Consider the following 15125-nt stretch of genomic DNA (forward strand, 5'->3'; position numbering starts at 1 on the left):
AGTGTGATAGATAATAATTAGATTTGACTGCTCCATCTAGCGGCTCATTAAACATAATTTTAATGGTTAAGAACATGTAGCCTAATGGGTTAAAAAGAGCCATGCACTTGCTTCTTCTCTGAGCAACACAGCAAAATAAATTCATAGCACCAAGCTCTTTTAATAGCATAACATAAAAATAATCTCCAAAAATGAAATAAAATTTCATGAAAGTTTAATATAGTTAGGTCCATAAAAGTAGGTAAATATTTTTACATTTTTAATTATTAGCTTATTTATTCTATTTAGTCAATAAACTTTAATAAAAATGGCAAAGTTTTAGAAATTGTTCATTTGAATTTACAGTTGAAGTTACATTCATATTTGAGTTTACATTTCCAGTGAAAAGATATCTTACATTTTTTAGTAAAAGAACCAAATTAATAAAAAGCCAACCATTAAAACATATACACTGACTCTTACCTATAAGAAGTAAATTTCAAAGCTCAGGTCTGATTCAGAAAGCCAATTCTACTCTGTGAAGGGAAACTCCTGAACAAATCTAGAGCACCACTGATTTTTAGAGGGAAAAGAAGTGTGTGTGCTCCAGTCTGCTCAAGGTTATGCCATGGCAATTCTAAAAACTACAGAGAACTTAGACCATTTAGAAAACTGGTGTAATAACATGACCAAGTTGCTTTAAATAGAACATTTTTCCAACAATCATTTTGAGAATAGCAAATTAGAGTGGAAGCTCATATTGCAGAAGAAAGAATTACCAAATGGAGGACTAGGTTTCGAAAACTGGGACTTTAAATTCTAGAAATTAATGTATACAATTAAATCATAAAATACATGTAAGTTAAAATCAGACAAATATGTGATGTGTTTCATTTCTCTTTGCTACATCTCTAAAAACATTTTGTCTTAAGTTACACATATGACTGAGAGGTAACCAAGGAACATAACCATTTTATTTATTACTCCACCTCATAGCTCCCACAACTAACACCAAGGATATGTTAAGTTAGGACCCTATGTGCAATCAAAACCTCTACGTAAAGGAAGATAAACATACGCTTAAATTCTTTACAGACCTGCATTTAGAATTGCAAAATAATCCCACACTAGCTGTGACCTAAGTGAAGCGTGCAGTACACATTAAGTTAAACACCTTTTCAGTCTAATGTTCTAATACCAGCCCACCTTCCCTTCAAAGGCCGTATTTGGATTTAGGAAGTTTAGATAAGCCACGTTGCCCCTGCACTTTTCTCAACTTGATCAATGGACCAAGTTAGACTTGGTCCAATTTGCATATAAGGTACAGCAAAGCCACAGCTCACAAAGTAAAGACTGCTGATATTTGCTTTTCTAAAATAGAAAAGGTTGTGTTTACAGACAGGAAGCAACTGTGAAAAGAAAATATTCTAAATAAAATGTATTATTAGAAGTTGCCTCATGGCTGAGAAGAAAGTGTAATAAAATATTTAATACTGAGGGTCTAAAAAATTTTGCTGTAGGTATGCATTTACTGCGTAGCACCACAGCATTTCTGAGAATGAATTCAAGGGAATGAACTGAGGGACTCATGCACGAGAGAAAGAGATTTTTAGAAAGCTAAACATGTACAACAGTCCTCTACTTGGACCAGAAGAGCAACATGATCAGTTATCAGCACCATTATATTAAGGTCTTAAAAACTGGGGGGAAAGGGGGAGGAAGGGAGGAGGCAGTAACTAATGAAAAAAATGAAAAATGAATAGAGCAGCAAGGTCCCATGCACACAACCGTCAAGCTGTCATATCCTTTAGTGGTGGCTCCATCAGTCAAAAAAAACCCAAAAAACACCAAAAAACACCCATTAAAAAAACCCCAAGCTGAAAAAAATCCAACCCAAAGGCTGAAAAAGACTGTACAGTCTGGAAATCTGGCCTTTTTATATGAAAGAAATAGCTCTATAATGTCTTTATGAGCAGTAGCAGTATACATACATGAATCACTTTGTTACCTGATAGGAAAAGCAAGCAGGCAAACAAAAGGGTAATTTAGCTGATTAACAGCAAATTAATAGGTAGTGAGAACAGGAATCTAGGCTCGATTGAATCCCTCATGGTAGGCAACCCACAGTCAGCCACAAGAGAATGCAAGCATGCTGGAGGACGCCTGACAGTAATCTGGAATTCTGCTGGATGCTGATAAATGGAAGAAAAAGGTACCTAATAATAATATGTCCTTGCATTAAATATGCATACTATTTTATTATCATCAAGGCAAGTTGGAGTCTTAGTCATGGACTGAAATCTTACCAAGATGGGCACTGTACAAACACAAAAAGAAACCCCAGGCTCCACTGAACTTGCAATTTAAATGCAAGACAAGAAAACAGGCCAACAAACAAACAAGAAACAGTGACTACATTTATACCAGTGTATTAGACACTGCCAAATGGATTGTCTTTCTTTTCTATCATTAGAGTAACCCCTGGAACAGTTGCACCCTGGGTCAGTTAGCACTCTCCCATTTATTTCTAGGCAGGAGACACACCAAGAATAAATCCCAATAGACAGCTTCCATGCAGCCTTTCTCTTGAGGAGTGCAAAAGCTTTATCATATGGAAATGTGCTGTGTTTCATTACTTGGCCAAAGATGTCAAAGAATGGATCTTTAATTTCCTAGTACAGTAAATATAGCCAATGAGACCATATGAGGTGTGCACATTTGAAAATATAACTCTTGTGCTTGGTATCACGGGTGAAACGGAGACAAGAGTCACCTTCAGTGATTCCAAAGTGTACATGGGGAGTCCCTGATTGTGAAGTTCATATAATGTACAGATGGAGAAAGAAGGAAGGAAGAAAGCGTTAGAGAAATGCAGTAACACGTGAGCAAAGATGGAAGAAGTTTTCAGGGAGACATTCAGAATGTATAGGAACAGGATGAAACCATGCATATGTAGTCAAAGGGAACACAGATATTTCATAATTATTAACCTTCTTTCTGACACAATCAAGTTTTTCCTAGAGGCCATTTATCAGCTCACTGATTCTAGAAAGCCCAAACAGGTCAGTCTGTCTACTCAAAGTTGTGCTGAAAGAAACTGGAATTGTTCCTGTGTGTTACAGTAATTAAGTGCATTATTATAAGCAAAATAAGACATCAAAGGTATCAGAGTAATATTAACACAAAATACTAACCAATAATACTCAGTACTATATGGTATAACCCCTATGTTTGGACTTAATATGATTTAGAATGATCAGAATGAATAATACACTGAATCCCTGTAACTAAGAAAAGGAAACAGAATTAACTTTTTCAGAAAATAACAGAATCAGATGCTTGTTTGTTCCTATTTACCTCTATAATGAACTAAAATTAACTCTGAAATTAATAACAGTGTATGTATTATTCTATAATAAGCCAATAAATAATTTACCTTTTTCTTTCATGGGCTTTCATTTTTCACCCAAAGGGAGGCAGCCTCCCCATACAGGTGGAAAAAAGCAAAAGGTTTGATTTTTAGTCCCAAGACCTAAACTCAGCCTTCAATATGCTGCACAGACCATCCACAGTTATGCAGCTTTACCAAACACATTTTGGTTCATCCTTCACAGTTCACCTTTTCCTCTAAGCTCTCAGATCAAATAATAATAACAGTAAATCCTGAGTAGCAGTTCACATAACTTTTATGGTACACAAAAAATATATGCATATACAAAATACTCAATAGTAGGACAAGGTAGGGGAAAGGATCATCCTCTGGCTATAACACCATGCCATGTTTCAAGCTAGCTGAGTTTTAACTCCAGTTCACTGCATAGCTGCATTTTGAAAAGTGCTCAGCAGCTGAAATTAGGGTAAGTTTTTAAAAAGCTTTTGGCTCCCTCTTAGACCCTTAAAAAGTGCTCCATGACCCACCGCTCCCACTGCTCTTCTCGCACCTGCTACCTCCAGTGGTTTCTGTATGGAAAAAACCTGACTGTTGAATATTCTTGAGAATTGGTCTGTCATGGAGAAACCTAGACAAGTCCTGGGTTTCTCTACAGGTCCAAACACTCTCACAGCTCCTGAAATTAAAGCTACCCTGCTTGTCAGGTGTTAAGTCTCTTTGAACATATGATCCTAATTCCCTCATGCTTTAGTATCCCCCTTTGTGTAATGACAATACTCATCTTACTACTCAAAAAATTGCTATTAGGACAATTTTGTTGCTATTTTATGAATTAGATGTGCAGGAGAAAGGTAAGCAACAAAGAACAAACAATAAAATAATGAACATGTGAAAAATCAGGCAACACAGAAGACAGAGCACATTAATAGTAAGACAACGTAATGCCTTGCCAACTGCCAGAGATGTAAGAAAGAACTCAAGATTTAACAGTTTGTGACATCCTTTTCTTCCATGTCTCTTGATAAGTCAAAATCATTTACTTTTTCCTTTTCAAAACCCAGATTTTTATTACATAAATTTGTACTGGAAATGGTTATTAAATATCATTACTTAAAGGGTGACAATAAAGGATAAGCTACAGTCAGGAGTACTGTGGATTTAGCCCCAGATTTCCCCACTTTGGCCCAGAGCCTGCCACAGTAGCAAGAGTATTATTTCTAACATAGAGCAATTTCAGTGCAGGCTATGAAGAAATTGATTTTTATTTCCAGGAATCCTCTATTTCAATTGAGTTAAGAAATTATGATAACAATTATCCTTAACTCTGCTTATCTGTCCTCAGAGTTGACACGGTTTCTGGCACCGAGCTTCAACCTCCCTAGCAGTAACTTAACCCTCCAGGGGAAGAGAGAAGTACTTACTCAATCCCTTTCTCTCTCCAGCTGCTTCTTTCCCATTTAAAGCCCAGTCCTTCCTCCCTGCCTTTTTTTTCCCCCCGCTTTTTTTTTTTTCCTCCTTTCTTTCTTTTCTAGACCATTCAACGCCAATCCATCCCACCTTTCCTTACATATCATGTTTTATAGACCTCGGACAAACTCTTTGCTCTTCTGCGAACATCCTCCAGCACGTTCACAACCTTCTTAAGGTAAACTAGAGAAAGGGCTTTATCAGGATTTTAAAGGAGAATTCAGCCACATATCCTCCATGACTTCCTCATTTATCCGGTTATGTATCTCAGTGGAGTGTTGGATTTCTTGGCAACAGTATGACTTTTTTCCCACCCATGCTTATTTCATTTGCATATGCATGTATGCACTTTATATAATTCCATGTGCACAAAACAGATTTCTTACTGTCCAACACTAATTTAACAAGCACTTATTTACAACTCTATAAGCACTGTAAACAATTTCAGCTACTCAAAAGCATTGAATATTGACAGCATTGAATAAAGTTAGCACTGACCGAAATTCTGCAACTAGAGTCATTTTAGATTACATTTTCATTAAAAACTGAATCAGATGTAGATCTAAGTTATTGCACAAGGACTAGAAGATAAATTGGAACTGATTTCTAAGAACTAACAATCTTCCTAGCACTGGTCTTTTATTTTACACTAAGTCAAAGCTTAGTCACATTTCTAAACAAATCCAGCTCTTTTTAAAACTCCATGACCATCTCTCCATGCGAACAGATGTTAAAATATGCTAGCAGATGTTACAGTAAAACTTGATTTGCCTACACGCCAGATTTAAAATACCTCAGTGAAAAAGCTTAGCTAAAAACATTTAAAACCAGCCTCCTCTTCTCTATAGCCTGATGTTTTCTTTCGGTCCATTTATACACCCTGCCGCACGCGTGTGGTTTCTCTCAGCCCACAAGCCAGCTAGCTTCCTTGCCAACAACGCTACAGCACTTGGAAGAAATCACTGGGGCAGTGATTATATTTATGCTCTCCTTCCCCTGGGAGCACCCCCAAGCACGAGCGCCCAAAGCGGCACTCGAAACACCAGAGGAGGACGGAGGAAGGGGTCAGACCCTCTCCTCCTGGAGCTGAGCCGGCACCGATACATTCATCTGCAAACCACAGCATCCATTTCTCCTTCTGACCTCCAGGTCCTTCTCCTCCTGGTCGCAACCCCCCTGCCTCACACCTGCGCATACACCAAGATCCCAGCAAGATCCCTGCCCCTAACACTTTCTAACCAGAAGGGTAATGTCATAAGAATGAAACGAAATTGGGTCGCTCTGTTCCTCCTGGTACTGTAAGAAAGGCATTATGTGTCCAGTTTTGGGCCCCTCACTACAAGAAGGACATTGAGGTGCTGGAGCGTGTCCAGAGAAGGGCAACAAGGCTGGTGAAGGGTCTGGAGCACAGGCCTTATGAGGAGCAGCTGATGGAACTGGGGTTGTTTAGTCTGGAGAAGAGGAGGCTGAGGGGAGATCTTATCGCTCTCTACAACTACCTGACAGGAGGTTGTAGTGAGGTGGCTGTTGGTCTCTTCTCCCACGTAGTTAGCGATAGGACGAGAGGAAATGGGCTCAAGCTGTGCCAGGGGAGGTTTAGGCTGGATATTAGGAGAAATTTCTTCATGGAAAGGGTAGTCAAGCATTGGAAGAGGCTGCCCAGAGAGGTGGTGGAGCCACCATCCCTGGAAGTGTTCAAAAAATGGGTAGATGTGGCACTTCGGGACACGGTTTAGTCTAGTCTACCCTTGATTGGTTTAGTGTGGACGTGGTAGTGTAGGTTAATGGTTGGACTGGATGATCTTAAAGGTCTTTTCCAACCTAAACGATTCTTCTAATGAAACAATCACATCTTCACTGAAAGTAACCGGAACATAATCTCGGGAGGATTTTTTCAAACAATACTCCAACTCTATCATGCTCTCTTCACTCCCAATTAAATCCATTAGCAAGTACACAAAGTGAGTTTTACATAGCTTTTTACCATTTTGCTGACAATATGCAAGTATCAGACATATTTTCAAGCCTGAAAGGTGTGAAAAAAATACACATTTAGGCAAAAACAAACAATGAGTATGCAAAATGTAAAACCATTAGCACATCTATTTACATAAAAGTACATGAGCAGCTTTCAGTACCTCCTCACATTGTTCCAATTTCCAACACTATTTTATCTTCCAGTTTCAAAGACTGCATGACAGAAGTCTAGAATATCTCTTGTTATCTATCACAGGATAAAAGAAGTTACGTACAACCTCGTCTGGACACAAATCTACTCGTTCTACACAAATTTTTGGTTTTAAAAATTAAAGAAAATGCCTTTTCTCAAACTCACTCCAAATCTAATTTGCATTCTTCATTGGTTGGCAGTAGGCAGAAGCTGTTCTCAGTTTTAAAATGAGGTCTGGAGTTCATTTATAATAGTCTGGTTTATGTTATTCTAGCAAGCCTTTCAAGTGAGTATGAATGCAATCTACGCCTTCTAAGAGGACTCCTTTTGCCTTACCATGACAGTGTTGTCACTGGAAACTCAGTCCACCTAATGGTCAACTATTACGAATTTCAGAATAAGGAGTCCTACAGCCTGTATTAATAATAGGATGAAAACGATTATCAGCAATCAGTAATAGTGTCCTGTAAAGGGTGCAGATTTTTTTTAAGAAAGAAATTTGAGATGACCTTTTTGGACACCAGTAAACAGTTCTTTCTCTAGATTTACTCCAACACGGGAACAACTCGACATAAATCTTTGGGTCCTCTGCTGAAGAGGCAAAATCCCAGTGGATTGCAAAAGACATTTATTTTTGGGGAAGAAAGTATCTCCAGTACTTGTGAGTTATTTTTTTAATAATTTTGAAGAAATACATTAAGTAGCAGGAGATGTACTAGCTAAATTAGCTTGCTTTGTATTTAAGAATATCACTTTTAGAAGTCTTTTGTGCTCAGAAGACAGGGTAATGCAATCCTAAACAGTGTTTCTAGGAAATGCAAATGTTAAAAAGTAAGTTTTCCACAGTATCGACTTTATATGTCATTTTTGGCTATTGATTTTCAATACAGTCTTACCAACTCTACCTATACCTTACATTTCTATGGGGCATCATTTTCTTTTAAACATCTCTGTAAGCTGCTCTCCATGGAAAATTTCTATTTTAGTTGTTCAATATGGAACTGAAAATAGTACATCTTTATTACTCAGTTGCTGATTGCTTTATATTGGCACTCACCAAATGTGAACATTAATTTTAAGATCCTGGCTTTTCTTGGTAAGGCTGTTCAAAGTTAAAAATTTTATCTGCAATAATTCTATCTTTCTAGCTCTATTTCTATTACTTTGGCACCAGATTTCTGACTGAGCTGATATTTAGATAAGAGAGGACGGATTCCAGACCCACCTGGGCTTATAACTAAAGCACTACAACTAGGGACCTGTCCAGTATCTCTCCCAAATTACAAGCAAAGCACTGAAGGAATGGTGGGTGAAATTCTGTTTGTAACAATGCTGTTAAATTGCTAAGAATGGGATTCTGACCTCAGTTACAATAGGGGCATTTTTAAATTATTTGTATCAATTTTTTAACACTACACCCTTTTACTGTGGCATTTTATTCTTTTAAAATATTGAAGGATTTCTGAAAAATTTTCTTAGGTAATAAAATTTCCTGCCTTTCCATCAATTCTTATGAAATACTGGAGATTTTTTCATGTACTGGTGAAAATTTATTTCTAAAAATAATTAGATACTTTACTACCAAAAATGCTTGTGCTTTCTCATTTGTATTCACATTTCCTAGCTCTTTTTCTGTACTATACCCCCTCTTTTTCTGTACTATACCCACAGATACAATGTCTTTCCACTTCTTTTCCCATGAGGATTGTAAAAGTCATATCAAGATCAGGCAGAAAATGCATTAACAGCTACACCTCACAGCTATTAAATTAATAAATATATTTCTGTAATTAATGTATTGTATATGCCCCCCCCATATATATACATCTATACACATATATATGTGCGTATATATATTCTGATTAATAACATGGTGCTAGCTTATTGACAAGTAGAGATAAGGTTTCAAGGAATGCTCAACAATGTTAACCAAGTGTTGAGTTGGCAGTGGTTAGACAGGTCCCTAACATACTCCTATTTATAATTTTTATTCAAATACAGTGAGGTAGCACTGTGATACAATACAGACCAAGGCCTCCATTGTCTAAAGGGGGAGCCTAAATATCTGTCTCGGAGGTAACCAAGAACTTGATTCAGTTATTGAGAACACAAGCATTTAGCGACATTTGAAATCCTCTGGGATTCATAACACTGAAGGAAAAAAGTCCAACCTTAATGGTTTAACAATACAGTGGGAAATTGGTCAAAAGCTGAGATCAGTCTCCTGAACCTGAAAGCAACCATTGAAAGGTTTTACTTACAAAGGACCCCTGTAGAGCAAACTATATCAACATATTGGTATCAGTATGAATGACTTTCAGCCTGGACTTGACTTTCATGTCAACGACCTTCCAGTTCATAATGATAAAGCAACCCCAAACTGATGCACATAAATGAAAGGATATAACAAAATGGAAAGGAGATGCTGTATTACAGACCGCTGCTACCAACAGAGGAAGTCAGCAAAAATTACACAAATCCAAATGTCAGCATAAAACATTGCCACAAAATAAAGGAAAGAGACATGTTTTCTTAGAAAGACTGAATAGCTGAAACTGGAAGGGACCTCTGTAGGTCTGTAGTTCAAACCCCCTTGCTCAAAAGCAGGGTTAGCTAGAGCAGATTGCTCAGGGCCTTCTCCATTTGGGTTTTTAGTATCTCCAAGGACGGAAACTGTATGACGTCTCTGTGCGCTATGTTCCAGTGTTTGACAACACCCACAGTCGAAACAGTGCGGGTTTTTTATGTCTAAGTGGAATCTGCATTAAGATTGCAGGGGCATGATCATCATCCCTCCTTAAAAATGAGCAGAAAAGCAAGCTTCCATATTTTGCATGGAAAAGTTCGTGCTTAGAAAGTTAAAACAAGCAGTTATTCAGATGGGATAGGAGAGAAATGTTGTCCATTTTTATATGAATACCCGGAGCTTTAGGGGATGTCAGGAGACCACAACATCAGATACAGACAGACAGACAGGTTAGCATATATTAATCAAAGACATGTCAGGAAACAGCATCAGGAACTAAAAGGCAATGCAGACTGTTGGCATTTTGAGTATGAACACCAGCAGAAAACTTTTAAATTACAAACACAGATAATTAAACTAAAGAGCTAAAAGCTACTTCCAAAGACGCAAAAAGCCTTCAGCTCGCTGTAGTGTCACTTAAAGACAAATTAGGGTTATAAGACAGTTGGTAGGTTCTACCACAGTCTTTTCTGATGCTTATTTTATCTGTTCACCATTCATGAATTTGATTAACTTCTTCAGCCAGAAGAAAGGCTTTGTTTAAAAGCACACAGTGTACTACACTTATTTCTTCCTGCTGAGTGTTACCATCAACAGATGAAGGCAAACTGAAAGAACAGATTTGAAACATACTTGTAAGTTTGGGAGCAAATTCATCTAGACAACAAGTTAGGCAATTCTTATTTCTTTCCTATGTAACACTTGCCTTGCCCCATATCCTGTCCTTGTTAACAATGAAGTCTGGCAGATCCTTGATATTTTATTAAATGTAGCAAAATTTTGCATATCTTAAGACTGAGGTGTCAGTAAGATTATGATGCTTTATAATGGTCTTCTCAAGACTGTTACAAAACTCACTTTCCATTTCAATTCATTCACAGAAAATTATTCTGCATACAGACAAAAGGATGAAGCAATGACCAAAGGAGTACAGATACCATCAAGAGAATAACCTAGAAACCCTAAATTCTATCAGTTCTAGGTGAAAGAGGGAAGAGAATGAGAAAGAAACTCATCAGCTGATGCTACCTGTAACCACCTCACCTAAGAATGCAAAAGGAAACATTGCAAACCAAATGTAAACAGGTATAAGACACTTCTCAGTTGGGGGAAAAAAAAAGAAAGGTAAAGGGAAAAACAAAGGTGTATGTTTAAAAAAGAGGCAAAAGAGAGAGAAAAATACAGATTATTTTTTTTCCCCAAACCATGGCCATGTGGATAATATACATAAAGGTCCTTACCTTTTTCACTGACACTTTCACTTTCTATCTCCACATCTTCACAGCTAGTATATTCTGGTGTTGATGCCCCTTCTTCCTCTGAGCTACTAACTGACATCTGCCTTTTCTTTCCGCCTCTTTTTGCTCTATGAGGCTTTGGAGGGGATGGCCGCACTGATTCCGACTGGTCAGAGCTAAGGGAATCATTCCTTAGCATGGTCTCCATTTTCTCCCGCTTTGCTTTTCGCATGAGAATAGCAGAGCTAGGATCAAGGCGGCTCTGTTTTTTAAAGGAATCGTGGTTCTTGTATTCTACGTGTTCTATAGGAACTGGACTATGCCTGGGAGTTGGTGGGCTATGATTAGTTAATTGTTTAGAAACAGAAATTCTTACATCACCTGTTCTGTCTATAGAGTACGACCTCTGAGTTTCCACAAGAGATTTTCTGTCCTGAGTTCCCTGTAACTGTGAGCGTTTTCCTAATTTATTCTCAGGTACCTCCGCTTCCTCCATTTCTGTATGTGGCAAAGCTACATCACTGTGTCTTCTCTCGTGCCGTGCTTTAGAAACTTTTGCATGCATGCGCATCTGCTGTTCCTCAGGATGTGGTTTTACAGGATATCTTGCCAGATTAGGGTCACTCCTGTAACGGGTATGATACTCATCTTCCTTCCTTTGTTTTTCATCATCAGGCACTTTGCCTTCCTCAAGTTTCTCTGGCAAGTCTGGGTAGTCCTGTGACTTGCCTTTCTCCAGCCTTCTACCTTCATGCCGTTCTTTACGCTCCCTGTCATCTGCTGGTCCTTCTTTTTGAAGTGAGGATTTTGGCACGCGCTTACGCTCACTCTTTAAACCTTTGCCATTCTGGTCTGAAAGCAACATTGTTTTCTTCCTACAATGAAAAGGAGTACAATAATTTGAAGAATTGAATGCCAAATAAAAATACTTGTGTACACTGTTATGGCAAACAGGATAAGCTATGGCAAAACATACAGAAAGGTCCTGGATCCATTAATATTAATTAAATCTACTAATCCTTCCAGCAGTACTTTTATTTTCCAATAGCAAACAACTTCCAGAATCCACAAAAACGTAAATTACGGATGGTCCAATTAATTGAGTAAAATCACAAAGAATATTAACATGGATAAATGCAGATAAAAATAATTTACCCATGGAATCAGGAAGACTCAGTCATTTTTGTAGTAACTGCAGCACTATGACAGAGTATTGGAGTATGTTCTCCATTTTTCTGGCAGCAGTCATGAGGGTTACAGACTAACCACATACACACAATTCACTTCAAGCACCCTGACAGAATAAATATAAATACCACCAAATGGAATATCTCCCACTATGATATTACAGGCAGAAGTAATATGGATTTAAAAAAATGCAAAAGAATATATCCAGAAACAGTACTATTTGACCTAGTTTGCTTTATCTTATTAAAACTCTGAACGGAAGTGCCCATTTCATAAGCATATAAAGAAAAGTAAACTGACTCCTCGAGATAAATTAATGGCATTCCCTTCTTTGGTAATTAAAGAGGATGAAAAACATGATTTATTTCTCTATAAAGCCAAAGTACAAAACAGTGAATAATGAAGCTGCATGAAAAATATGCTTTCTCCTCTTTCATCTTCTGCTTTGGGAGAATAAGCAAGCCGAAAAATCATAAAATCCCCTTCTACTGGATATTTTTATTTCTCTCATTGTTCCAGTATTTGAGATGAACCTGCACCAGGACAAACTCACTAGGACTTTGTTTTGTGGCACTGAATCTTCCTTTCCACAACTGATACATCATCAGATTACGTATCACAGATTTTCACAGATGCATCCAACAGGACAGGCAAAGTTGGATATGATCCAAGTTAAGCTTCTGCCTCCTTTTTCTCCATCTCCTGCTCCTCCTGAGTTTTTGGCAATAAATAGGACCTGAGCTTACCATAGATGCTCTCCATTCAGAATGCTTGGATTTCATTTGAAAGTCTCAAAGACAAGTAGAGAACATTACTATTGTAAAATTAATATAACCATCTCACTTTTGGACAGCAAAGCAGAAATAGAAAGCATTTTGCTGCCCTAAAAGTGCTCTTCAGCTGAGTGACAACTGCTCTGGGGGCCTTCCCAGTGCTGGGGGAAAAAAGTCAATGGAATTAGAGGAGGGCACCATGTGTTTGTTTACATCATACATATACATTACCCTAACCTGAGTTTTGGTACAGTTAAACCCAGACAAACCTCACCCACACACTAAGTTGCTAGCCACTGTTCATATCCATTTTCAGCTTCAATAGCTATGGGGGAAAAAAAAAAAAAAAAACATCAACTGTTCCGGCCAAGGGAGAATCTTCTATGGCAGACTCTCGTTTTGCTGCCACAGGCTCCCTCCTCGACTGCTCTGCCATCTGCCAGGCAGCAGCCAAAAGAACAACTGCTTCATCACATTAGCCTCTCTTGATTTGCTACTCTTCAACACGTTCATCACCATGAATGCAGCTCAGGAATTTACTCATTTACTCGCTTAATATACAATAGTTTGTTTCCGCTTGGCTTTATTCTTGCTTACAACTTGCTCTGAATTCAAGATGGTACTACTGCTGTTCTTCATGAATGTTTACTTTGCAGGTGTAAATGAGCTCTTTTAATAGTTCCTGGTTTATTGTTAAAAATAATACAACCATTGATAAAAAGATAACACATAAGGATATTTGACAGAACTCCACAGGGTGCGTTTTTTGTTTGTTTGGGGGGGTGTTATTTTTTAAAATCCTAGTACATTATTTCATCAAGTTAAAAATTTGCTCTTTGTTTAATAACTTGAAAATACCTGCCAAATTTAAAATTTAAAAGTAACCTACAATGTTATATTAAAACTGTATACCAAAATGCATTGAAGTACATGGAAATATCGCTAAAATACAATTTTTTTTTTCCCCCCCTCACTTCTGTTGCACAGACCAAATCAGACAATGTATTTGCTAGTGAACATTTATCCTTCCCTGGTCAGTAAATCGACTTATTCTTTGTTTTTACACAGTTCTAGACACACACAAGACTACAGCATTGTGTAGTATTACTGAACTAGCATTTATAATTGTGAGGCTCTATCAAGCCAGAAAGCATTACCTCTCTCTTGGAGGTTCACTTCTAGACCTTGATGAAACTTGCTTTTGGTCCAGGCCCATAGCTGGCTGCGATACTTCTGCTCCTTTCCTCCGCTCAGACTGCACACTGGAAGAAGAGATTTCCTGCGATGAGGCAGTTGCTGTACTTAAGGGAGTCTGTGACCTCGATCGCTCTTGAAGTCTTGCTTTCTTTTCTCTCGGTGCATCCGAGCTTCCACCCGTCGCCGTATCACTCAGTGCTCCGTCCTGGCTGGGTGAGGGCTGTGGTCCACTTCCAAAAAACCACGCTCCAGATTTCGTTAGGATTTCTTGTTGCTTTCGACATAAATTGCATACCCACATAACCTAGTTGAAGACAACAAGAAGAGTCAGTGCAGTCAGAAGAGTCAGACCCTGAAATGCATGCTCACTATCACAGAGCAGGTACGATCTCTCGCTCTGCTCTAAACCGGTGAGGTTGGTGCTCATGACAGGACCCAGAACATGCTTCTCCAAGCACTGACTGCACTGGCTAGAGCCAAGCATCCTACAGGCACATGCTATGCGAGCTTCTCCAAAATGTGCTGTCAATACACGTCAGTCCTACCTGCGGCTATCCCCCCTCAGCCCAGCCCTAGCTCTCTTCTGAATAAACACCGACAACGCGACCAACGCTTCTTGCTGGTGTTGATGCAGTTGGTGGTGTGGGTTGGGTTGCTCTTGTTGGTGTGGATCGCTGGCAGGACAAGCTTTCCGGACTGTAAGCGGGACTCGTACCTCGGGTGGCAGAGCCCTGCCCAGGTAACTCCCAACCTCTGCCGCCACAGAAAACTGACACGGTATTCCCCTTGAATGAATTTTTCTCACGCAACATAACTCAACATTATCCTGCAAGTAAGTTCAGCATTTACGGTGCATGGTTTTAGCTACATCCACCACAACTACTTACCAGAGATGTAAGGTAAGACTTAAACGAACCTACTAATACAGAACTAAATGCACCAATGAAAAGAATGCAAAAGTACCATATTTTATACT

General features: G+C 38.5%; 1 protein-coding gene across 1 annotated transcript in view; it reads right to left on the reverse strand.

The window, feature by feature from the left end:
* The window catches only part of LOC104038321 (regulating synaptic membrane exocytosis protein 1), a 190511-nt gene extending 176061 nt beyond the window's left edge, over window positions 1-14450 (reverse strand). The window contains exons 1-2 of the mRNA XM_075707731.1: window positions 14110-14450; window positions 10995-11866 (exon numbers count right to left, since the gene is read on the reverse strand). Coding sequence (XP_075563846.1) covers window positions 10995-11866; window positions 14110-14450 — 1213 coding nt within the window. The remainder of the gene's footprint in view (window positions 1-10994; window positions 11867-14109) is intronic.
* Between the last annotated feature and the right edge of the window lie 675 nt (window positions 14451-15125).

Source organism: Pelecanus crispus, chromosome 3 (assembly GCF_030463565.1).
Source record: "Pelecanus crispus isolate bPelCri1 chromosome 3, bPelCri1.pri, whole genome shotgun sequence".
Classification (NCBI taxonomy): Eukaryota; Metazoa; Chordata; class Aves; order Pelecaniformes; family Pelecanidae; genus Pelecanus; species Pelecanus crispus.